The 27,358-nt window shown below is 37.9% G+C and overlaps 1 protein-coding gene across 6 annotated transcripts in view; it reads left to right on the plus strand.

Moving 5' to 3' along the window:
• NFAT5 (nuclear factor of activated T cells 5) overlaps positions 1-27,358 on the plus strand; it is a 182,887-nt gene that overhangs the window by 58,178 nt on the left and 97,351 nt on the right. Inside the window, exons 1-2 of one of the 6 annotated variants that reach the window (XM_032424473.1) lie at positions 5,389-5,898; positions 7,642-7,695. The exons of 1 other annotated variant lie outside the window; for it this stretch is intronic. In XM_032424473.1, the coding sequence (XP_032280364.1) occupies positions 5,826-5,898; positions 7,642-7,695 (127 nt within the window). In that variant the 5' untranslated portion in view covers positions 5,389-5,825. Of the gene's footprint in view, positions 1-5,388; positions 5,899-7,641; positions 7,696-27,358 lie in introns of those variants that run through there. 4 more of the 6 variants (XM_032424472.1, XM_032424475.1, XM_032424474.1 and 1 more) reach the window with 4 other exon arrangements.

Genomic DNA, 27,358 nt, shown 5'->3' on the forward strand with positions numbered 1-27,358 from the left:
GCTGTGGGGGTAGTGAGCAGAGAAGAAAGTGATGTGTGTTAGATGGCATTCCTTCCTCTTGCCCTCTATCAGCTTACTAATAAAGCAAAAGATAACTGATTTCTAGTACCTGTACAAAACTCTAGCAGAGCACTTGTCACACGGCATCCTGTGCTGGTTTAAAGGGTGTCTCCCACATCAGGCTGAGAGTTGACTTCTTATATTCATCTTTGTATTTCCTGCACCTAGCATAGTTCCTAGAGCTCATTTGTGGAAAGAGGGAAGAATGGATGTGCTTCATATAGAGGAATGCTTTTTCATCTTCTCTGGGTTATGGCTTTTTTTTTTTCTCAGAAATCTTATGAAAGTTAAAGACTTTCATCCTTTGTGGTTTTTTAAAATAATTTTTTAAGTTTTTTTTTTTTTAGTAATCTCTACACTCAATGTGGGGCTCAAACTCACAACCTTGACATCAAGAGTCTCATGTGGGGCGCCTGGGTGGCTCAGTCAGTTAAGCTCCGACTCTTGATTTTGGCTCAGGTCATGATTTCAGGGTGGTAAGATTGAGCACCTCATCAGGATCTGTGCTCAGTGTGGAGTCCCGCTTGTCCCTCTCTCTCTGCTCTTCCCCCTTGATCTCTCTCTCTCTCTCAAAGAAATAAATACAATCTTAAAAAAAAAAAAAAAAAAGCCCTATGCTCCACCGACTGAGCCACCCAGGCACCCCAGCACTCTAAGACTTTCATCCTTTGGAGAAAAGTGCATGTAGATACAAGCTTGCAAAAATTTGTATACAAGTTTAAGGGGATCACAGATGCCTTGAAACAAATCCATGGACTTCAGGTTAAAACTCCCTGAATTAAGGAGCACCTGATTGGCTCAGACAGTTAAGCATCTGACTCTTGATTTCGGCTTAGGTCATGATCTCAGGGTTGTGAGATCAAGCCCCGACTGGGATTCTCTCTTCCTCTCCCTCTGTTCCTCCCTGTGTGTGCGCATGTGTATTCTCTCTCTTGCTCTCTCAAATAAATAAAATCTTCAAAACAAAAACAAAAACAAAAACCTCCCTGAATTAAGAGAGAGGGTAATAGAAACTGTAAAACCATTTTTTTAAAAAAGATTTTGGCACCTGGGTGGCTCAGTTGGTTAAGCATCTGCCTTGGCCCAGGTCATGATCCCAGGATCCTGGAATCGAGTCCCACATCGGGCTCCCTGCTCAGCGGGGAGCCTGCTTCTCCCTCTCCTCCCTGCTGGTGCTCTGTCTTACTATCTCTGTCTCTCTCTCTAAAATAAATAAATATTTAATTTATTGATCAAATATTTAATTTATTTATTTTAGAGAGAGAGCACGGGGTGAGGGGCAGAGGGAGAGGGACAGAGAGAACATCAAGCAGACTCCCTGCTGAGCATGGAGCCTTGACGCAGGGCTCGATCCCATGACCCTAAGATCACAACCTGAGCCAAAACCAAGAGTCAGACTGGATGCTTAACCAACAGAGCCACCCAGGTAGCCCTGTAAAACCATTTCTAATTCATACTCTTGGTCAAACTAATATCACAGCTGAGGTGGGGCTACTAGACTATTCATGTTATGATCAGATGTGGAAAGAGCATCTTAGCAAACATGGTGGTGTCAAAGCCAGTATGAATAAGGACTGAATTGAATGCAGTTTACATAAGTCCAACCTGCCTACTGTTGGGATGACTTAGAGACATTCTCCTTCCTTTCTTGGTTTAATGGGCTCAGAGGTTTCTAAAGATTTTTTTTTTTTTTTAATTTGACAGAGAGAGAGACAGCGAGAGAGGGAACACAAGCAGGGGGAGTGGGAGAGGGAGAAGCAGGCTCCCCGCTGAGCAGGGAGCCTGATGCGGGGCTCGATCCCAGGACCCTGGGATCATGACCTGAGCTGAAGGCAGACGCTTAACAACTGAGCCACTCAGGCAGTCTGCGCTCAGAGGTTTCTATTTTCCCATTAAAATTTCTCCCCCCTAATCCACCCCTTGAGTTTCTCTGGCATTTCTCTCCTTTCTCCACTGTTCACCAAGTTCTTGCAATTCAAGCTGATTGCTCTGTATCTCAGGACTTCCAACTATTCTAGATCTTGAGAGACTGAACTGGCCTTTGTAAGACTTCAGATGACAACTCTGACTCAGACCCAGTCATAAAGTACAGAAGTACTTCATCAAAGTGAATCAGATGCCTGATTATCAGATTTAGGCAGTGAGAGATATAAGGAGTGAGAATGTTCTAAATCCAACGGCAAAACTATTAAAACTAATTTTGCCTTTAGAAATATTTGCTAGAGCATGTTCTAAGGGTGAAAATTGACACATAGTCATAATCAAATAAGACTTTGTTTACAATTTCAGCACAAATGCAGTCATTGCTATTTCCCACTACTATCAATTCTCCATTATTATTAAGGAGTGCTCCCAAGGTAGAACAAAGATAATTTTCGGTCTAAACTTTTTTTGTCCATGACTTGAACTGCTCTGGAAATTTTCCTTTCAGATCTTGTGTTTGTTTAGCAGGTTCTTTACAATATACATGTGACCAAAATTATTTTAACAGCCTTAATTGTATTACAATGACAAAGATTATCTTGTGACAACACATTCCTCTGTTCTGTATGAGTTTATTTAATTCCTTTTCAGTGGTTGATATTTGAACCTCTTTCATTTAGAGTAGATCCAGCAACACAATTCACTAAGTGCCTAAACAGGTCCAGGAGGGGTTAAAGAACACACCACCAGTATAAAAACTGCCACTCTGTTGCATAATCTATACAACCTTGTAGTTGAATCTGGGTTCTTGTGAAATTTTAATCAAGTAACTTGGGAATGTGATATGATTGGGAAGGAATATAAAGGAATTCTACAAACTACTAAATCTGCTTTATGTTTTGTTCCATAATCCTATTGTAATTTTCAATGAGAGGAAATTTCCAAATTTTAAAAAGCTTTACTTTTTATTGTGCACAAAGTTTTATGAAGGTGTTTATTTGAGTGATGGGTGGTTTTTGAAATACAATATGAGATTCTTTCAAAGACTGAATAAAAGGGGAAGCAAGGAGATACTAATGACTACAGAGGGAATATCCTTGGAACTAGGGGTAGCATGTAATTTACTAAAGACACAATGATCAGATAGTTACTTTTGGTAACCCTGAATATCATGCGGGTCATATATTTTGTGATCAGAGCAGAGCAAACATGCTTACTAATGAATTTGTGTTTTTAGTCACTGAAATTTTAAGGATAACACGAAATCTAGGTCTCTGTGCTGTTGCAAAGCTCGGCCATGAAAACTATCCATCTAAACAGTTTTTCAAAAAATGTATTTCTGTAAAAGGAAATTAGAAGGACACTGAATTTTCAAATATCCTTTGAGATATAATCACTGCTTGATGCAAGGCCTGATGGGGTGGGGCCTGAGCCTAAAGAATCCATCTAGGAGATTCAGTCTGGGTCAAGTCACACTTGCCCCCCCCCCCCCTTTCTTGGTTTTACCAAGCCAAGGGAAATCTGATTAACATAAACAACAAAGCACTCATACTAGGGGGAAAAAGGCACAAAAGGGCAGAGAAGTGTTGAGGGAAAGGGGAAGCAAGCGGCCTTGCCAATTCTTGACTGTTAATTAGGGTCAGAACAGTACTGGGGATTTCCTATACCCTAAGTTTGTTGAATGATTACATAGGTCTGGGGAAAAAGGATATGCTCCGAGTGAGACACCCAATTTTTTAGTATTAGGGTTCTGCCTGGTAAATTGCAATTTCCTCTCCTCACATTTTGTATGACTAATGACTGGGGTGTGTGTGTGGGGGGTCTCCAACAGGTGTTTGCTCTAATTTAAAAACCTTTGGCCAAAGCCTTGGCCTGTTGGGCAATTTGAGTTTCCTCTCAAATGAGTGGGGCTCTTACCAGTTATGAAGGGACTTCCCTTGGGACTTGCTGCAACAACAGCAAACAGTGGCAATGAGATTTGAGAGTAGTTTCCTGTTCTGCTTTGCCATCTTGGGATGGCTCTGAAAAGCTTTCTTACCTCTGACAGGAAGAAAATGTTCACAGGCTTGATTCATTACTGCACAGAATGCAGTGAAGATAATTGGGCAACCTGAATCAGATGTTCAGATGGAAAGATATGAAGACTCTGATGACACAAGTTTAAATTCTAGGTCTGCAGGTAAAGCTTTGCAAAGAGCCCCACCCCAGAGACACCTGCACTGGGGCCTCTTTTGCTGAGAGTTTCTTCCCCATCTCCAGGACTCCAAGTCCAGATGATGAATTGTCCAGCTTCCTGGGGAAAAGGCTCTATAAATTGTGTATATATCTATATATGATATATATAGATGTATATATATATATATATATGATATATACACACGCATACACACCAGAGTGATTTTTATTATCTCTATCTTTATAGATAAAATAACAAAAACAAAACCAAATTTAATAGCTTAAAAACGTTGCCCAGTGATTGCTGGCATCAGTATTCCACACAAGATTAAAATTATTTCCCAAGATGCATACCCTGCACTCCAATTGATATTTTAATAACTTGATTAAAATTTTCTCAGAAGTCTATTAGAGTCAGGAAACGGTCTGCGGTGTAGGTGAGGATTTTCAGTTTTTGCAACGGAAACTTTTGGCCCCATGAACAGAATAGCAAAAACTCAATTAAATGTGTTTTCCCTCCATCCTTGCCTAATCCAAAGGTAAAAAATGAAAAAGCGTTTGGAAGAGTGGTGTTTAGCTGTGCTTTTTTCCTTTTTCCTTTAGAACAGCCAGGTGGATTCATAGGATCCAATTTTTAAATAGTCTTTTATCTTCTACTCCGAATAAACCCGGCCACCCAGCACAATCAGAAAGTTGTTTTTATGTTTTGTTTCGAATTTTCGAAAAGAATGGGGGAGGGGAGACAAAAAGGGGGAGGGCAAAGGGAGAAGAAGGTACTTGAATTAAAAACATGCAATAACTCGAGGTTTTTAGATAAGGTCTGTCATTTCCTAATTAAAAAATGAGTTTGATAGTCCTTTGGCCAACTCAAGGTAGACACTCCTATGAAAACCCTAAACGGCTGGTGGCTGTCCAAGGGACGAAACTCCATTCCCCTGTGAGACCCCAAGCCAGCCCGCCCAGGCCGACCGGACCCAGCTCTGGGGTCCTTCTTCTCGTCCCACAGTCACCTCGGCTCCCTCAGGTCTGTCTCCTCCTGAGCTCAGCTCGGCGCTGGGCCGGCCGACTCGGGCTCGCCTCCACCAGGTCGGCGCAAATACCTTTTCCCTCCCCGGGGCCCCAGGCGCGGACACCTCCCTGCCTCCCTCCCTGCTGGCGGGGCCCTTTCCCGGCTGGGAAACAGCAGCCGCGGCTGCGGCGGCAGGAAGCGAAGCTCTTGTTGATGCTGTTCCTTGGCGCGTCTCCCCGCCCTCCGGCGGCCGCCCTAGCTCTTCCAGGCTCTGGGGCGCCCCCCTCCGCGCCTGCGCAGTGCCGCGCGGGGGGCGGGGCTCAGATTCCTGTCAGCGGCGGCGGCGGTGGCGGCGACCGTCAGTTTTCGCTGAGGAGAAGCACGAAACGGACCCGTTGGCTTTCCCCCCTCCCTTTCCCCGCCCTGAACCCCCCTCCTGGCTCGCCGGGAATTAGTCCCCGTGGAGTTTCCCCTCCGCCTTGCTGCCGTTTCCTCGGTCCTCGGCCGGTGGAAGTCACTGCCCTCGAGGAGGAGGCAGCAGCAGCCGCCCTCGCCTCGCCGCCCCCGGTTCGGTGCCCGCGGTCCCGGAGAGGAGGTGCCGCCGCCACCGCCGCTCCCCCCCTCCCGCTGCCCTCGGGCCGGGCTGGGTCGAGCTGCGATGCCCTCGGACTTCATCTCATTGCTCAGCGCGGACCTAGACCTGGAATCGCCCAAGTCCCTGTACTCGCGAGGTGAGTCAGGCTGGGGGCTGGGGCGTGGGGGCGGGGAGGCCCAGCCCGGGGGGGACCGGAGGGGTCCCCGTCGGGGGTGGGGGCAAGCCTGGGCCGGTCGGGCCTGTTTTGGGGGTGTGGGGAGAGGCCGATGGGGTCGGGTGATGGTGGAAGGGGCAGGGGAGGAGTGGCGGCCCCTCCCCCGCGGAGCCGCCGGCCGCACGGGGCCCAATTGCCGTCTGCCCCCGGTCTCTGCGGCACCAGTCGTTCTGAGAGTCCCTCGGCGTGTCCGGCCCCGCCACACTCCTCGAGCGGCCGGTCCCGGCCTCCCCGGCTCAGGGATTCCTCCCCCCTCCCCCGACTGGGCCCCGCGCTGGGGCTGCTGCGATCCGTGCGCCGCGGCCCCTCTTACCAGGACCATCCTCCCCAGCAAAGTTGCCCCCAAACGGGCGGCGTGGCTTGGAGCCGGTTCTGGGTGCAGGGGCACCATTTCTCTCCCCCTCCAGGTTGTTTGTGCGCCGTCGTTCTACCCCCCTCTCCCTCCGGCCTAGTCCACTCCCTCCCCTTGTTGGGACGGCCCCCCTCGACCAGGCGTTCTTCCTTTCCTCGTCATCTTACTGCTGGAAAGGGCCCGAATTTTCTCTTTTTCTCTCTTTCCACCTCTGTGGCATTCTAATGACTTACATCTCCCTCTCTTTTTACAAGGATGGGGGTGCTCTCTCTGGATTAGTTTTATTCCTCTCCTGTCCCAGGGGTACCAGCTCAGGCACTGACGCTGTCCTTTGAGAATTTTCTCTTTCGTTGCCGTTCAAGGGCTCGTTGCAGGGAGGGGGCATTGGACAGAGATTCTCATTTTTAAACTCTTTTGGCTAAGGCCTAAAGGGGATTCCCGGGATCTACAATATTAACACTTGAGTTGGTCTCTACGGGGTTTAAATTCCTATACTGGGCTCCACAAGAATGTGTTAGAACAGGTTCCCTGTGCAAGGGGCATCAAACCAGAATGCTACCACTACACTCTTCACCACTTTTTAAACCACTGGGAGGGGCAAAAAGACATAACTGGGTTATTAGATATTCATTTCACCATATTAAAGAAAAGTATGTGCCATTGTGAACCTCCTTACTGAGAAATCCAGCACTTCTTCAGTTTTGGTGTGATGTATCCATCCACTGAGGCTACCCCCTCCAGAAAGGGGGACTTCAGCTTCACATTATGTAAATTTACATCGTTTAAGCGAATCAGTGAGATAGTTTACTCTGGAAGGTACTGGACTTTACAGACTGACGATTGGGTTTGTACACAGAGTCCTACTTAGTAACTGTAGCCATTGTCTGTTGCTCTGATGACTTTAGTTGGCAGTCACCATCCTGTAGGATGTTTTTCAGGCAGCGTACCTGAAGTAGTTTGGAAATATTGTAGTTCTGAGTGTCAGAAGAAAAAGGTTATATCAAGAGATGATTCTTAGAAGAGGGCTAATGGGGTACAGTTGGGTGCTAAAAATAGTCAAGACATTAACGCCATTTGTGCAGTAATCATCAGATAATTTTCCATGAAACAAATGCTTTATGAAAATCGAAGTTTAGCATAAAGACCAATGTAGAGGCAATTCAGTCTTCTTTTGCAGAGTATATTCACAAATATGGGCTTTAGTTCTTAAAAATACATGGCAGTTATGTAAGAGATGTATGCCACCCTTGCTTTTTTTTTTTTTCTTAAGTCATTCAGCATAAAAAGTACTTAATGCTTTTTGTGTTTTTCAGATTCTCTGAAGTTACACCCATCACAGAATTTTCATAGAGCTGGACTATTGGAAGGTCAGCAAAGTGCCATTTTAAAGCATATTGTGTGAGTATGCAAAGGCTTTCTCTGAAATGGAGTTTAAATGAGAAAGTGTGAAACTTTGCAAACTCATACAATGTAGTTTTCTCCTAAAGAGCCTGATCCTTCTTTTAGAGCAGCTGAATGTTTCAGTGGATTTTATTACTGTGTTTGATGTGCTTGTTAGCTTATTGTATCTGCTTTGAGAAGCCTTGAGAAAACCCCCACAAAATTACTAAAAATTATGTTGGGTGTTCTACTTTGGAATTCCAGATCTTAATTCTAGCTTTTTATAAATAAACTGAATGTGAAAAGGCTCAAACATTATGATCATCAATATATCTAAGAGTGACACCAAACACATATTTCGTTTAAAAATTCAGAATTTAGAACTTTTATATGTTGAGCATTTCAAAACAGCATGTTAATTATTTATTACAAAAGCATTGATATCATTACTGTTGCTTTTTTTTTTTTTAAGATTTTATTTATTTGTGTGAGAGAGAGAGACAGAAAGCACAAGCAGGTGGAGCCTCAGGCAGAGGGAGAGGGAGAAGAAGCAGGCTCCCTGCTCAGCAGGGAGCCCGATGTGAGACTGGAGCCCCATGTGGGACTCTATCCCAGGACCTAGGGATCATGACCTGAGCTGAAGGCAGACGCATAACCGACTGAGCCACCCAGGGTCCCACTGTTGCATTATTTTTAAGGATAAGGAAAGCCAGGTGATAGAGATGATGATTGAACTATGCTTAGAAAAAAAGTTTGAGAAAGTTCTGGAAATGTTAATAGGTGTAGAATTTTAACAGCTGACAATTACTTTAGAAAACCTTATATTGAAAAAAAGAAACTTTGTTGTTTTTAGCATTTTAAGACAAAAAAAGACTCTTTGTGTTTTGTAGAGTTTTTAACATAATTTTTTAAAAAGTTTATTTTTTTTAGTAATCTCTCCACCCAGTGTGGGGCTCAAACTCACAATCCCCTAGATCAAGAGTCACATGCTTTTCTGACTGAGCCAGCCAGGAGCCCCTGTATTTTGTAGTTTTTGAAGTGGTTTTACATATCCTCTTTGAATTTTGTAATCCTGCAGTTGGACAGCAAGGATATTAATTTCCCCATTATAGAGATGAGTAACCTGAGGCTGAAATTAAGAGACTTGGGGGAAAAGAGTCACACGAGAGCAGACATAATGCTTTTTGTGTTTAGCTGGAGTTCTTTACCCAAAGCCAAGCTGCCACTGTAAAATATATATGTAACCAGTAACTTAAACATTTTGTGGTCCACTTAAAAAAGGCCATAAATATTTAAGTTTGATTTGAGTTTAGATGTTTGCCTCCCATATGGTAGTCTGATATAATGGGGGGAAGAGTGGGTTTTGTAATTGAGCTTGAGTTTGAATACCAATTTAGTTGCTAGTAAACTCTGTGGCCTTGGGCAGGTAATTTCACCTCTCTGAACTTTAATATTCTTTCTATAAAAATGTATATAATCTCTTAAATTTACAGAGGTAATGTGTATGAAAATGCCTAGAATAGTGTCTGGCTTAATAAATGTTGGTTTTTTCCTTTAGTATCAGCTACCTTGTTTTAGCTATAATTTAGAGCATATAAAATGTTCTTTAATTATTGATTATATTTATATTTATCAGAAGCCCATTGATATACATTAGTATAAAAATCAACTATAATTTGAGGCAAGAAATTTTACGTGTTTCTTGGTGAAGCAGATTTCTGTTTTTTATTCACATTGTTCAATTTGTGACCATGTTGTAGATTCATATTTATCTGTACAAACCCATCCATTTTCTGGGCAACAGACCAGAGAGTATCATAATCATAGAGATTATCAGGCAGGAGAAAGATATGAAAAAAGTGTTAATTATTCCGGCAAATATTTTTAACAAGTCGATGGAAATGCAGACAGCCATTTAATATATATATTTACATGTATGTGCTTAAATACTTTTATTAAATTTTTATTTTGGCTGAGAAGATCCTCAGTTTTTGAAATGAGACCATCGTTTCATAGATTACATATACATTGTAAAATGTATAAATATCAAGTATCCTTTTATGTCTTTGATACAGGGAATCATAAGAAAGTTGTTTGCTTGTGTAATGAAAGTATTTAATCTGTGCACCCTACTTCTATTTTAACCTTTTATTATGGACATTTTATTTTTTTTTATTTTTTATTTTTTTTTTAAAGATTTTATTTATTTATTTGAGAGAGAGAGAATGAGAGACAGAGAGCATGAGAGGGAGGAAGGTCAGAGGGAGAAGCAGACTCCCTGCCGAGCAGGGAGCCCGATGCGGGACTCGATCCTGGGACTCCAGGATCATGACCTGAGCCGAAGGCAGTCGCTTAACCAACTGAGCCACCCAGGCGCCCTATTATGGACATTTTAAAGAACTTAGAGAAGTAGAGAGAATAAAATAATGAGCCCCCATGTGCCTATCACCAAGTTTTTAACCATTATCAATGCATGTCTGATCTTTTTTCTTTTATCCTCTCCCTTTCCCCAAGCTGTATTATTTTAAAACAAATATCAGACATCATGTTATTTCATATAAACATACTTTAGTATTATAGTGATCTTTATTAATTTTTAAAATACCCTACTTTATTCCAGAAAATACATATTCTGATTTATTTCAGTAAAGTCTGTCCTCTCTCTGCCCTCTTTTTAAGATAAAGTACAGCTGGAGGCTACTGCTTCTAATGTCTAGTGTGTGTACCTTGTAGTCTATGTTAAAATTGTAGGTCATGCGTCAGACTTGGGTTCAAATCCTTGTTTCAACATTTGTGCTTGACCTAGTCTTAGTCATTTAATCTTTTTGTGCTTCAATTTTCTCATCTTTAAATGGGGACAATCATAGTATCTTCATCATGGGCTGCTGTGAAGATTATTTGAGGCAAATTCATGTCCAAAGCATTTAACCTAGCACATAGTAAGTGCTCAATAAATGTTAGCTATATTAAAAATTCTAAACAATAACCACTTACATGGCATTTACTGTGTGCCAAGACCTTTATAAATATGAACTCACTGAATTCTCTTAACAACCCTTTGAGATGGTTATTATTATCCCATTTTACAGATGAGGGTGCTAAGGCATGGGGAGGTTCAGCAACTTACCCATAGTCATACAGCAGATAAGTTGTAGCCAAGATTTCAACACAGGTAGCCTCACTGTAGCCTATGCTCGTAGCTATTATTATACTGTACTGACTCCCTGTGTTATATAATAAGTATTTTCTAGTAATATGTATGCATACTTTCTGTCAGTAGTCTAGATTTCCTTTTAATAGTAAACTCAACCCAGAGTAAGGGGAATTTAATTACTATCATATATAATTTGTTATATTTTTGGTAGAACTTTTTTTTTCCAAATTTAAGTTCTCTCTTTAGGAAAACAAGGTTGGAAAACTTGCAGTTGAGTGCTATTGAGCTTTAAAAATAGATCCATTCAGTTAAGTTTGCTTTTATCCTACATATCAATCTGGTCCTTCCTGCTACTATATATATATAAATATATATATATATATATATATATGTATGTATTTTTTTTAAAGAATAGGAAATTCATTTTTTAATTGAGATATAGTTGACATAAAACATTATATTTATTTCAGTTTCACAATGTAATGATTAATTATTTGTATATATTGGGAAGTGACCACCACAATAAGTCTAATTAACATCTGTCACCATATGTAGTTTTGCTACTACCTTTTTATTTAATGTGGTGATTGCCTGACAGTGGGAAAAGGGTCTAGTTATTTAATGCAATAATACATAGCCATAAAATAATGTTTCTGATAATTACATGTGAAACTCTTAATGAAATGAGTAAATAAAAGAGGTACTGTTGCAATTATATTAAAAATAACTCGCATGGGGCGCCTGGGTGGCTCAGTCGTTAAGCGTCTGCCTTCGGCTCAGGTCATGATCCCAGGGTCCTGGGATCGAGCCCCCGTCGGGCTCCCTGCTCTGCGGGAGGCCTGCTTCTCCCTCTCCTGCTCCCGCTCCCACTGCTTGTGTTCCCTCTCTCACTGTCTGTCTCTGTCAAATAAAATCTTTAAAAAAAAAACAACTTCGCATAGAAAAAGTCCTGTACAAATGTATATACTATACGATTTTACTTTTTTTTTTTTTAAAGATTTTATTTATTTATTTGACAGAGAGAGAGAGACAGCGAGAGAGGGAACACAAGCAGGGGGAGTGAGAAAGGGAGAAGCAGGCTTCCCGCGGAGCAGGGAGCCCGATGCTCGATCCCAGGACCCTGAGATCATGACCTGAGCTGAAGGCAGTCACTTCACCAACTGAGCCACCCAGGCGCCCTATAAGATTTTACTTTTTGATTCTATTTTTGCATTTTCCCTGCCTTCTTTAAAGAAGATAGTTTATATATTGAAAAAAATAAAATGGTTTACAGTTAGTGTGTTCAAATTTGAAGGCTTAGGAATCTTTGGAGTGCCTAGAGAAAAAGTTGAACTACAGAGAAAGAGTTGTCATTTCTTACACTTTCTGTATTGAAAAATATTGATTTTGGCATATATTATTTGCCATATAAAAAACTGAGATAAAAATTAAATTAAAAGTAAATGAATACGAGTAAGAGGTCATTCTGGAAATATAGAGATGTAAGATAAAATGGTAGAAAATCAGATAAAACAGGAAAAATAACAAACAAATTGGAAAAAATAGAATTATAAAAACAATGGATTAAAACTTTAAAATGTTTTTTAAAAAGCAGGAGTTAGATTAAATGATGGATTAAATTAAATAACTGGTTAAATAAGAGCTAAATACCAATGTGAGGCAGGTTTAGTATTAAATATTTGAAACTGGAAGATTTTTAAAGGAAAATATGAAATAGTATAATGAGTTAGGGACAATAAACTACTTTTTTTCTTACTGCTGTCAAACTATTTGATATGGTACTATGTATAATTATACTTTATAGTTCACCAAATGAAAATCCTAAAAATAGTAACAGTGTTTTACTGACTTTATGGAATATTTCTGAATTGCCATTGAGCCTGATTTATTTCTCTTCCTAAAGCTGATGTTAGTAAGGTAGTTAAGCCATTGTCTTAAATGACGAAATGTATGAAGGTATCTTAATGGAAAGAATTTTTTGAAAATATTTAATATTAAAAATAATCTGTTGGATTCTTTTGTTTAGTATCTATTAATATCTATAGATCCTTATCTAGTAAACTAAAAATGTCATTATGGAAATAATTATGGAAATGAAGTTCAAACATTATAGAAGTCATACCTACCTAGTTCATCCTCACTTCTTGGTTCTAGGATCCATTTCTCTGATTTCCTACCATTTGTTTTTGTCTCTTTCTTTTTTTTTTTTTTTTTATATATTTTTTTAAGATTTTATTTATTTATCAGAGAGAGAGAGACAGAGGCAGGCAGAGGGAGAAGCAGGCTCCCTGCTGAGCAAGGAGCCCGATGTGGGACTCGATCCCAGGACCCTGGGATCATGACCTGAGCCGAAGGCAGACGCTTAACCGACTGAGCCACTCAGGCGTCCCTGTTTTTGTCTCTTTCTAAACTCTGTTTTTGTTATTTCCATTCAGTACTAGAATTCTGTTGCCTATTACAGTAAGAGGATAGAAATTCATATTTAATCAGATGGTTCTTGGCTTGCTCTTAACTCACTCTTGACTACTGTAATTATTCCAGGAGTCCCCTAAAACTTGGAAGTGATAGTATAGAAAAACATTTCTTATTGTGATTAATATTATATATTAAAAATAGCCACTTTATATTAGAAAAAATTGTCATTATATTGTCCATGGAGCGCCTGGGTGGCTCAGTTGGGTGGGTGGCTCAGTCAGGTACGCGTCTATCTTCTGCTTAGGTCAAAATCTTGGGATCGAGCCTTGTGGTGGTGGGCTCCCTGCTCAGCGGGGAGTCTGCTTCTCCCTCTGCCCCTCCCCCTGCTCGTACTCGCTCTCCCTCTTCTCTCTCAGATAAATAAAATCTTAAAAAAAAAAAAAAAGATTAGGGGCGCCTGGGTGGCTCAGTCGTTGGGCGTCTGCCTTCAGCTCAGGTCATGATCCCAGGGTCCTGGGATCGAGCCCCGCATCGGGCTCCCTGCTCCACGGGAAGCCTGCTTCTCCCTCTCCCACTCCCCCTGCTTGTGTTCCCTCTCTCGCTGTGTCTCTGTCAAATAAATAAAGAAAATCTTTAAAAAAAAAAAAAGATTATATTGTCCATAAAGAATAATAGGTAATTAGAAAAAAAATAAAAGATCAAATTAATCTGAGACATCATTTGGGCCTGATTGTGTAGTGAGAGAAGATAGTCCTGTTAGCTCTAAGGTATAAGACATTCTTCAATAGAAATGTTGCTTATTAACTTACTTTATTGTCTTGTTGCAAACATTTTATTTCAAGTTACATAAAAGAGATTCATGTGTCTTTTATTTGCTGTTGTCTTAATAAAAATCAAGGTTAAAAAAAACTACCAAAATATATAATATACTAATTATAAACCTGTACTTGAGTGAAAAGGTAGAAATTTTCTTTATAGATTAACTACAGATAATGATTTTAGCTTCCAAATATAAGTAAAAGCTGGTGTTGTGATAAAGGATCTATATTTTTGATGATTTGAAACGAAAGATATGCTATGTGGACATTTTCAGTTACTTATTCTTAATAACTACTGAAAAATAAAATTTTTTCTCTTTTCTTTTTAATGTTTACTTGACAAAAAGGTGATGATAATTACTGCTGGCCAGCCATAAATGTTTTCACTTTTTTCCCATCCAGAAATGTTACAATTAGTCTTTTAGTAAATTTGGTATTGGTTGTTTTTTTGTTTTTTGGGGGTTTTTTGGTATCTTTTTTTGAAGGTGAGACAAGAACAGAAAAGTTTCTAAGAGTGACCTAAGTTGTTGATTACTCTTATCTTTATAAATTTAGTTTTAGTTTAGTGTCTTTTCTTTTTAGTTTTAGTTTTAAGACATCTACTTAAAATAACATTTGTAGGACATAATAAAAGAAACAGTGTTGGTAAAAAAGGAATAATAAATTCAATGCTAGTAATTAAAAACATTTTTTGAGCAATTTATGTGTGCCAGAATTGTACAGATATTTTTCACGTTAGTCCTCAGAAAAATCCTCTGAGATAGTGTCAGGATCCGTATTTCATAAATGAGCAAACTGTGGTATAGAGGGATTCACTAATTTTCCCAAAGTCACATAGCTAATCAAGGAGGCTGGAATTTGAAACTTCACTATTTTACCACAGATTATTGAGCTTATCCTGACTCCCTTTAGTATAAACATTTCATAATTGTTATTTACACTTTAGGCCCTACTAAAATTACACCACTGTTCAGATGGTGTAAAAAGAGAGCTTTGTGTAGGATTCTTCAGCTAAACAGCTTCCATAAAGTAAGAGAGAAACTGTATAAGCCACACATAAAAATCAGTAAAGAATATGATGATGATCCTTTGGGGGAATATTTTAACACTCAAAATTAGCAAATCATTGCCTTGCTTTGGTGAGTGTCTTTAAGATTGAACCACCTCTGTTTTGACAGATGATGGTACTCAGAATTGAAGAGTAGGGGAAGGGTAAGCAGACCATCACCTAAGGAGAATGACTTGAGAAATGGAGGATGCCATGGGACTCATGATTTCTTTGGCACTAGTTTTATGGAAGCATGGAATCGTTGCACCTTATTTCTGCTGATGTGTTTCAGAGCCTAACTAAATTTGAAAGGAGATGAGCAACAGAAAAAATAGTACTAATAGAGCTTCAGGAGTTAGTTCTATTCTTGCTATGGTGGGTCATTGTTAATGAACTTCCTGAAAATTCTGTGTTAGGCATTAGAAAATATGGATTTTAATTCTAGTTTGGGTTTGAGACCCTGTGGAAAATCGTGTAAGCATTCCTTTTCTTCGGTAGAGACATTAATAGCAGTTTTGCTTACCTAAGAGTTAAGAGGAAGAACAACTGATACAGTGTTAGAGGACCAAACTATAAAATGTCTGTATGAGTAGTGATACTTTGCATAGGGCCCTATTAATTTGCTTTGGTTCTTTGCACTGTCCCTTTTTTAAAAATCTTGTTCTACTCATGTCTCCATTTTCTCATGGTACTTTCTACATTTTGCTTGTTGGTTTTGTGGTTACTTCTTGTATCCTTTCTCTCTTTCCCTTCTTATTTTTATTTTTATTTTTATTTTTAAGGATTTTATTTATTTGACAGAGAGAGAGAGCAAGCATGTGTGCACAAGTAGGCAGAGCAGCAGACAGAGGGAGAGGGAGAAGCAGACTCCTGCTGAGCAAGGAGCCCAATGTGGGGCTTGATTCCAGGACCCCGGGATCATGACCTGAGCCAAAGGCAGAGGCTTAACCGACTGAGCCACCCAGGTGTGCCCCCCCTTTTTAAATAACAAACAGTCTATATAGAGAGGTACAGAGGTTTACCAATTTGGGGTGTTCCATGAATTTTTAACAAGTGTATATACATTTGTGTAATCACCGTAGATAAGATACAGAACATTTCAGTCACCCTGTTAGATAGGCTACCTTTTGCTCTTTTGTAGTCAGTTCTGTCCACTGTAGCCCCTCAGGCAACTACTTGCCTGTTTTTCCTTAAAATAGATTAGTTTTGTCTTTTTTAGAATTTCATATAAATAGATTTATACAATGTATGCTCTTTTCTCTTTAACTTTTGTTTGTTTCAACCACCATAATGTTCTAAAATGGAAAACTGGTTTTCTAAAGGACCTAAAAGTAATGAGATTTTTTTATTCTGTTATACATTCCTATATCTATAATGTAGCCAAGTGTAGTTTTCTAGGGATGACTTTTCATGTTTATGTGCAAGTTTAGGTTACTTACTCATAATATTTATATTTATTCATTCACTCAAAATGAATTTGCACATGGATCCTGGCCACATATAGTTTATAGCTCAGTAGAAGAGATTGTATGTGAATAAACAGTGATAACTGTTTTAAAGGGTTTCATAATTCAATCTAGATTAGAAAATGAAATTAATATGGTTGACTTTTAACTTTTATTTGCTAATAGGAAAATACTTTTGTGCACCTTATACCAAAGCATATAGTTTGCACCTATACTAGATAATTATAAATTGAAGTTTAGAACTTTAAAATTTCTTTGTAGTTTAGGTCTTGAGAGGGTTATATAGTTGAAGAGTACGTAGGAGGTATGTAGTACTGTATATTAAGTGTAAAGGTCAAAACAGAATATGAGCTTTCTGTCACATATAAAGTGAGTACTATCCTATGCTTAACTCTATGGTAAGTACTAATGCTGAATAAAATTCAAGTTTGTCCAGTAATCATTTTTACTATATACCATACTGCTAGTTTGGACCTTGGACATTAAAATACTTTTGTTAGCAACATAATGGAACAATTAAATGTTTGTTGATGGGGGCCTGATTACACAAATTTAAGTATTTGTTTGAATTAAAGTTTTCATTATAATTGTTTAGGTAAGTCACTAAAATGCCTTGTGTTTAAAAGTGTGTAATAGCGGGGCACCTGGGTGGCTCAGTCGTTTTAAGCATCTGCCTTCGGCTCAGGTCATGATCCCAGGGTTCTGGAATCGAGTCCCACACCGGGCTCCCTGCTCTGCGGGGAGCCTGCTTCTCCCTCTCCCGCTCCCCCTGCTTGTGTTCCCTCTCTCGCTGTCTCTCTCTGTCAAATAAATAAATAAAATCTTTAAAAAAAAAAAAAAGTGTGTAATAGCGATGAAGCATCCAAACATAGGTTTAAGCTAACAAGTAGCTATTCTTCACAGTAAAGTTGTAATTAGAAGTCTTAAAGATTTTGTACTCTTTTTTTCCAGTTTTTAAGTAGCAACTTGCTTGTTGGGGTTTCAGTCTGAAATGAAGATTTTACTTGAAAAAATATTATGGTAAAGTGGAATTAATAATAATAAGTTAATGTTCACAAGTTAAATATTCAATTTATAAGCACCGAAGTAATAGGCAGTTATAAGGACTTTAGAAATTATAAATTAAAATTTTACTTGAGTAAATTTTTATAAAATTGTATTGTGAACTCTGACTTTTTCTATATCCTTTTTAATTTTTATTGTTAAACCATATTCTCTAGAATATTAGGCTAAAGTAGAGTGAATGAGTGCAAAATATAAACATGGCTTGAATTTTCTAATATTATTATTAAAGATTTTATTTATTTGAGAAAGAGCAAGAGAGAGTAAGCACGAGCAGGGGGAGGGGCAGAGAGAGAGGGAGAAGCAGGCTCCCCACAGAGCAGGGAGCCCGATGCGGGGCTCAATCCCAGGACCCTGGGATCGTGACCTGAGCTGAAGGCAGACACTCAACTGACTAAGCCACCCAGGCGCCCCTATAATTATTTTTGAAGAACATTTCATTTTCTTACTTTATTTTTACCTGAATAACAGATGCTTTGGATAAAATGACTACTTAATTCCTTTAATAAGCTCATTGTTGCTTTTTTTGTTTTTAAACTGGGTAGTGAAATAGTTGAAGAACAAACAGAATGTCACTAGTTAGCTAACGTACTGCTCTATTACAGTAAATACAAATGGCACATTTATAGTGTAAAATACAGTAAGTAAAAACTAAAAAATAATTTTCTTGAAAATGTTTTTCAGTGAACTTAATAAGAATGGATAGAATCAATACTAAAAATTCTACACAGAAAAAAATTCAGTGCATACTTAATTGAGAACAGATGAACAGAAGAGTTGGAAGTTGAATTTGAAGAAGTGCTTTTCTTGGGAATTAAAAATAGTAAAGATAGGGACATCTCGGTGGCTCAGTTGGTTAATTGGCTGCCTTCAGCTCAAGTCATGATCCCAGGATCCTGGGATTGAGTCCTGCCTTGGGCTCCTTGCTCAGTGGGGAGCCTGCTTATCCCTCTGCCTGCCTGCCGCTCCCCTGCTTGTGCTCTTTCTGACAAATAACTAAAATCCTAAAGAAAATGGTAAAGATAATGATTAGAAAAATCAGAGTTCCACATATTTATCAGGCTTGTGAATAAAAACCCAATTTCAGAAGCATGCATTACTTAATAGCTGTGTCATTTTAGGCAAGTTACTTAACCTTTCTGTTGACTCAGTTCTTCTATAAAATGGGGATAATAGACTCAGATTTCTTATGAAGATTAGATGAGTTAATATTTCTAAAGCGCTTGTATTTGGCACACAGTAAGCACTATATAAATACTTGTTAAACAAATAAAATAAAAATTCATATCTAGAAATAAATTACTTGACAAACATATTTACCCAAAATGTAGCAAGGAACCAGGAGTTTATTAGCATAAGCTTCTGAACACCCAAATCAGATGTTGCTAAATTTACATATTAAGGTGTAGGCATTCATAAGGTAATGTGGTACAGGATTTATCTTCTTAAAATACAAATCTAATCATATTGCTTCCTTTAAAATCCTTTAATAAAGATGTAAAATTCTTAAAGACCTGGCTCCTGATTATCTTTTTTTTTTTTTTAATTGAGATAATATAAAGTTTGTCATTTTAACCATTTTAAAATGTATAATTCAGTGGTTTTAGTGCATTCAAAATGTTGTACAACTAGCACTAGTATATAATTCTGGAACATTTTCATTCCCCCAAAAAGAAACACTTTATTCATTAGCATTCACTCCTCATTTCCCCCTCTTCCATCCCCTGGGAGCCCTTATTTAAAATTACTAAAATTTCTGCTTTTTGTCTCTGGATTTGTCTGTTCTAGACATTTTATATAAAAGGAATCATCTGTGGTCTTTTGTGACTTCTTTGTGTCACTTAGCATTGTTTTCAAGGTTCATCCATTTTATAGCATGTATCAGTAATTCATTCCTTTTTATGGAAGAATATTTTTGACTCTTCCTCCATTCATTAGTTCATGGACATTTGGGTTATTTTAGCTATTATGAACAATGTTGCTATGAACATTTGTGTATAAGTTTTTATGTGTGCAGATTTTTTTTTCTTTTGGGTATATACCCAAGAGTGGAATTGCTGGGTCATACAGTAACTCTGTTTTTAACTTTTTGAGGAATTGCCAAACTGCTTTCCACAGTGGCTGCATCATTTTATATTTTCAGCAGCAGTGTATGAGGGTTCTGGTTTCTCTATATCCTTGTCAACACTTGTTATTTTCTCTTTTTGATTATAGATGTCATCGTGGGTATGAAGTCTCTTGTGGTTTTGATTTATAGTTCTCTCATGACTAATACTATTGAGCATCTTTTCATGTGTTTATTGGCCATTAGTATGTCTTCCTTGGAAAAATGTCTACTCAAGGCTTTGCCCATTTTTAAATTGATTTACTTGTCTTCTTATTGTTGAGTTGTAGGAGTTCTTTATATATTATGTATACAAGTCCTTTATCAGACAGGTGATTTGCAGAAATTTTCTCCCATTCTGTGGGTTGTCTTTTCACTTTTTTTTTTTTTAAGGTTTATTTATTTATTTATTAGAGAGAGCATGAGAGGGGGGAAGGGCAGAGGGAGAAGCAGACTCCCCGCCGAGCAAGGAGCCCGATGTGGGACTTGATCCCGGGACTCCAGGATCGTGACCTGAGCCGAAGGAAGTCGCTTAACCAACTGAGCCACCCAGGCGCCCTTCACTTTTTTTTTTTAAGATTTTTTTTTTATTTGAGAGAGAGAAAGAGAGGGCAAGCATGGGTGGGGGAGGGGCAGAGGGAGAGGGAGAAGCAGACTCCCCACTGAGCAGGGAGTCCTGTGCGGGGCTCAATCCCCGGACCCCGAGATCATGACCTCAGCGGAAGGCAGACACTTAAATGACTGAGCCACCCAGGCATCCCTTCACTTTCTTGATAGTGTCTTTCGATGCACAAACATTTTAAATTTTTTTTAAGTCTACTTTTATCTGTTTTTGTTGTTGTTACTCTTGGTTTGTGTCATATTTAAGGAACTTTTGCCTAACTTAGGGTTACAAAGATTTACACCTATGTTTTCTTCTGAGAATGTTATAGTTTTGGTTCTTACAGTTTGATCTTTGATCCATTTTGACTTAATTTGTTTCTGGAGTCTCAGTTCTTTTCCATTCATCTTTCTGTCTGTCCTTATGTCAGTACCATACTGTCTTGATTACTGTAACTTTGAAATAAATTTTGAAATTGAGAAGGATGAGTCTTCCAATTTTGTTCTTCTTTTACAAGATTGTTTTGGCTATTCAAAGTCCCTTGAATTTCCATTTTAATTTTTTAAAAGATTTTATTTATTCATTTGAGAGAGAGACAGAGAGCACACAAGCAGGGGGAGAGGGAGAAGCAGACTCCCTGCTGAGCCAGCCGGGAGCCCAATGTGGAGCTCGATCCCAGGACCTGGAGACCATGACCCAAGCTGAAGGCAGACACTTAACCATCTGAGCCACCCAAGCGCCCCTCCATTTTAATTTTTTAAAAATATATTTATTTGAGAGAGAGAGAACAGGAGCAGGGAGGAAGGGCAGAGGGAGAGGGAAAAGCAGACTTCCCACTGAGCAGGGAACCGGAAGTGGGGCTAAATCCCAGGACCCAGAGATCACGACCTGAGCTGAAGGCAGGTGCTTAACTGACTGAGCCACCCAGGTGCCCCCCCATTTGAATTTTAAGATTAGCTTCTCAACTTCTGTAAAAAGTGAGCTGTGATTTTAATAGGGATTGCATTGAATCTATTTTGAGGAGAACTGTTTGTGGAATATTGCCATCTTAATAATATTAAACCTACCTGTCAATAAACATGGGATATCTTTCCTTTTATTTAGATCTCACTGTAATTTCTTTCAACAGTGTTTTGTAGTTTTCAGGGTATAAGTTTTACACATCTTTTTAAACATTTATTTTTAAGTATTTTATTTTTTTTAACCGTGTTTTTAAGTGTTAGTAAAATTATGGAAATGATTTGAGGAATGGTCTTTTAAAACTTAGGAGAGCTTTAGTATTGAAGTACTAGATTCTATATCTATTCAGAAAAAGAAACCCAAACCATGATAAAATAATTGACTGTAAAATATTAGTCAGCCATAGAATTAAAGCTGTAGTAAACCATATACAACATATAGTAAAGTCCGGTTTTGTTTAAAAAGTTGTACTGGGTGGTAATTTTCTCAAGGGCAGCAACCAGACCTTGAATTCTCATAGCATCTGACACAAGTGCTTTATAATCTGAAAGATACTTGATAAATATTGAATGAATGAGTACCATATCCAGAAAGAAGGAAGGAATGATATTAGAAACCTGAGAGGATTGTGTTCTAGTTATATGCAACCATGTAGAAAGCTTTAATTGGAATAACAATTGCATTAAAATTACAGCATATGGAAAACTAGGCCTTTATAGAATTGGAGCTATTTAATCTGTAAAGACAAAAACTTAGATAATAAAGATGAAAATGGAGGTAAATTTGTTCTCTAAACCTAGAATACTCGAATAAGAAAGCTCTCTTGACACTGGAATGGAACAGGGTTGGGCAAAATGTATGACTATGTAATATATATAGTGAGTAAAAGTTTTCTTAGGGGACCTTTTACATGTTACAACTGAAAAAAATAGAATCTAGAATGGTTAGTTAAATTAGTAGATAATAGGATGACAATCATGGATAATTGAGAAAGCTAGAGATATGATCTTAATTTTATGGCATAGAAAATGTCTGGTGTCTTTATCAGAAAATGTAATTTTTCCCAACAGTACTTTTTCTTGTATGTTTGGGAGGGTTATTTTATTTTAAAATTCTGTGCCGCACAGAACAGAATAACCAGTTAAAGTGAGGTGATTTTGTAGAATTGGAAGTAGACCTTTTTATTCAGTATCAGCTCTACATAGCCTAGCTTTCTCAACTCGTATTGGCATGGATTTCCTGGGATTTTTTTTTAAAAAGATTTTATTTATTTATTTTAGAGAGAGAGAATGTGTGAGTGGGGAGGGGCAGAGGGGTAGGGAGAGGGAGAAGGAATGTGAAGCAGACTGCACTGAGGACGAAGCCCATCGTGGGGCTCCATCCCACAACCATGAGATCATGACCTGAGCTGAAACCAAGAGTTGGACACTCAACCGACTGAACCACCCAGGTGCCTCAGTTTTCCTGGGATTTTAGTAGAGTGAAATGGGGTATGTATATGGGCATGTGTGAAATCAATTCTGTCAAACCCTGGTCCTCAGCAACTATTAAATTAATCTTATAATTTTTAATTGTCATATTCTAGGAGCAAACTTCACTTTATTTTTTTTTTTTAAAGATTTTATTTATTTGACAGAGAGAGACACAGTGAGAGAGGGAACACAAGCAGGGGCAGAGGGAGAGGGAGAACAGGCTTCCCGCGGAGCAGGGAGCACGATGTGGGGCTCGATCCCAGGACCCTGGGATCATGACCTGAGCCGAAGGCAGACGCTTAACGACTGAGCCACCCAGGCGCCCCTTCACTTTAAATATAAGTGAAGGAGAAGTAAGACTTAGCAATATTATTTATAGACAGATTTTTAAAAATATTATGTGTATATCTTTCATGTGCAGAAACACTGCTTAGGAATTTTTTTAGCCTTTAATTTCTGCTGGGTCCTAGGAGTGATATAGCATCTAAAACACTAATTTGGGACTACTGTACTTGTATTATTGATTTCATTGGTATAATACTACTACTTTGGAATAATTGTGTTAAGAGTTAAGGATACTTTTAAACATTTTTTTTTCTGCTAGGTATTAATCTTTGCATTATGAGATTCTTAAATCCAGAAGACTTTTGTTTGTTTGGGTTTTTTGGCTATTTCACTCCTATGATATTCTTTTTTTTTTTTAATTGAGATATAATTGACCTATAACATTGTATTAGTTTTAGGTGTATAGCATAATGATTTGATATATGTGTATATTGAGAATGATTATGACAATAAGTTTATTTAACATCTGTCTCCACAGTTACAAGTTTTTTTCTTGTGATGAGAACTTTTAACCTTACTCTTAGTGTAACTTTCATATGTACAATGCAGTACTGGTAACTACAGTCACTATGCTGTACCTCATATCCCTAGAAATTATTTATCTTATAAACTGGAATTTTGTACCATTGACTACCTTTACCTATTCCACCCACCACCTGCCACTTCTGGCAACCATCAGTCTGTTTTCTGTAGTTTTCTGAGTTCAGGGTTTTTGTTTTATATTATTTTCTTTTATTTTAGATAACATGTATAAGTGAGATCATACAGTATTTGTCTTTCTCTGTCTTATTTCACTTGGTATAATGTTCTCAAGTTCCATTCACGTTGTCACATATGGCAGGATTTCCTTCTTTTTTATGGCTGAATGATATTCCTGTTTGCACGTGTGTGTGTGTGTGTGTGTGTGTGTGTGTGTGTGTGTGTGACATTTCCTTTAGCCACTCATCCATAGATGGACACTTAAGTTGTTTCCAGTCTTGACTATTGTATTGTATTGTTTCAGTGAATGTGGGGGTGCAGGTATCTTTTCAAGGTAGTGATTTCATTTCCTTTGGATAAATACCCAGAAATGAAATTTCTGGATCACATGGTATTTCTATTCTAATTTTTTGAGGAACCATTGTACTGTTTTCCATAATGCCTGTACCTGACTGATATTTTGAGCACAGGAATTTATTCTATCTAAATAAAAATGTGTTCTTTAAATGAGAGGAACACTTAGGTGATTGGCTATAAACAAACATAATATGAAGAGAGTCTACTCCCATTTTATCGATTGGAACAACTATTCCTCTATATTTAATAGAATACTGTTTGTGCTATTAAACATTTGTTTAAGTTATATTTAAGAACATATTGACTTTGTCTTTTCCATAAATATTGCTAAATGTATAAATGTTTTAATATAAAAGCACTGATACAATAAAGATATATACTGTACCAATAAACACATGAAAAGATTTTCAGCATCATTTGTTATTAGGGAAATGCAGATTTAAACCACAATGAGATACTACTTTATATCCACTAGGATAGCTATAATCAAAAAGACAGATAATAACAGATGTGGCAAGGATGTGGACAAATCACCTCATATACTGCTGGTGGAAATGTAAAATGCTGCAGCCACTTTAGAAAATAATCTAGTAATTCCTCAAAAAATTAACTGTAGAGTTATCATATAATGCAGCATCTCACTTCTAGATGTATACCCAACAGAAATGAAAACATCTGTACACACAAAAACTTGTACACAAATGTCCATAGCAGCATTATTCTAAATAGCCAAAATGTGGAAGCAACCCAGATGTCCATCAACTGATCAATGGATGGATAAACAAAACGTATATCCATTTAATGGAATAATATTTGGCATAAAAAGGAATACATTACTGATACATGCTGCGACATGGATGAATCTTGAAAACACGTTAAGTGAAAGAAGCCAATCACAAAACACCACATATTGTATGATTCCATTTATAGAAAATGTACAGAATAGCCAGATCTATAGGTTAGAAGGTAGGTTAGTGGTTCCTAGGGGTGGGAATTGAGGATAGGGGATGATAGTTAAAGGATTTGGGGTTTCTTTTGGAAGGGTGCTAAAAATGTTATAAAATTGATTGTGATGATGGTCGCACAACTTTGTGAATATACTAAAGTGTCCATCAACAGATGAATGGATAAAGTGTGGTATTGTACAGATAATGGAATATTATTCACCCTTAAAAAGGAATGAAATTTTGGTACATCTTACAGCATGGATGAATTTTGAAAACGTGCTAAGTGAAATAAGCCAGATACAAAAGGACAAATACTGTATGATTTCATGAAGTATCAAGAATAGAGACAGAAAATAGAATAGTGGTCACTAAGGACTATGGTGAGAGGACAATGGTGAGTTATTGTTTAATGGGTACAGAGTTTATATTTGTGATGATGAAAAAGTTCTGGAAATGGGTAGTGGTGATGGTTGCACAACATTGTGAGTGAACTTAATAGCATTAAATTGTACACTTAAAAAATGCAGTGGTAAGGGGCGTCTGCGTGGCTCAGTCAGTTAAACGTCCAACTTTTGATTCCGCTCAGGTTATGATCTCAGTTATGGGATCACGCCCCACATTGGGCTCCATGCTCAGTGGAGAGTCTGCTTCTCTCCCTCTCCCTTTCCTTCTTGCCCTCCCACCTGCTCACACTTACATGGGCTCTCTGTCTCTGTTTCCCTCTCTCTAAAATAAATAAATAAATCTTTTTTTAAAAAGCAGTGGTAAATTTTATGTTATATATATTTTACCACAAAAATATATATGTTAAAAAAGTAGAAAAAAGTAATTTTAAGAGTCTGAGATATACTAACTTTTTTGGTGAAGTTACTGAGACAGAAGTAATTGTGTGGTGGCACATGGAAAAAAGACTGTTTTTCTCATTTAACAGAGTGTATTTTAGTTGTTTAAATCATTTATGGTTTTCCTCCTCCTGTTTTCGTAAAATGTGAATTTCTCTTGCTTTCTATATGGGACCCAAAATCTTTAGCTTAAAATGTGAATGGGATGACCTGGACATCACTGATTGTGCTATATCTTAAATGATCAAAAACAGAATTTTGATGAGCCAGTCTAGACTACAGATGCCTGTGAAAAATTCATGAAGTAGACACAATCATTTAGATTGAAAAAATTTTTTTACTATTAATATGCGTGGTTGATTCATTTTGTTGATTTCTGGAAAGCAAATGTTTATATTTAATAGTAGCAAATGGATTGCAGTTTTCCAATAAATGTCACAGAATTGTGGCAGAGAGCCAGGAAGAAGAAAAGCTGCATTAGTGAAGTGAGACACACTTCTGTAGCTATGGAAACTATAAACCCTACTTAGTCTCAAACAGGTATTCTCTTTGTATTTGTACTATTAATTAGACATTAGTAGAGGTTAATGAGGACCCTAGATGACTGCTAGATTAAATATAGGTATAATTGTGGGGCGCCTGGGTGGCTCAGTCATTAAGCGACTGACTTCGGCTCAGGTCATGATCCCAGGATCCTGGGATCGAGCCCCGCATCGGGCTCCCTGCTCAGAGGGAAGCCTGCTTCTCCCTCTCCCACTCCCCCTGCTTGTGTTCCCTCTCTCGCTGTCTCTCTCTGTCAAATACATAAATAAAATCTTTAAAAAAAAAAAAAAATAAATAAATAAATAAATAAATAAATAAATATAGGTATAATTGTATTTATCAGAGGCCTGGGTAAGAGGCATTGTTGAGTAGTTTAGTATTTATTTTGTGTGAAAATTGAAGTACTTAATTTCCTTTTCTTTAATTTGATTTATTATTTGTCCTTAACTATGAAAATACTTTCTATTTTAAAATGTTTTCTTAGATTACTGCTGTAGTTCAGGTTTTAATTTGAGAATAAATAAGAGAATATGAACATCAGTCAGTTTAGTAAATTAATCTTGACCCAGTCTTTGTGTTTACTGATAAACATGTATTAGTAAGTGCATAAGTAGATTTTATGAAAAAATAATGTTTTAGGTGTAAATTAGGTCCTTTGGTAATTCATAATAATTTTTGTAAAATGATTGGTTCTTTTACCAATAAAAACTTGATGGATACCGTGACTGACCTAGAAGCTTAATATTTCCCTCTTAATTATAAAAACAAACTTACTCTGAAGAAAATTTATGATTAGGTCTGTAATCAGGGTTGGTTG

Source organism: Phoca vitulina, unplaced genomic scaffold, assembly GCF_004348235.1.
Source record: "Phoca vitulina isolate PV1807 unplaced genomic scaffold, GSC_HSeal_1.0 scaffold30, whole genome shotgun sequence".
NCBI lineage: Eukaryota > Metazoa > Chordata > Mammalia > Carnivora > Phocidae > Phoca > Phoca vitulina.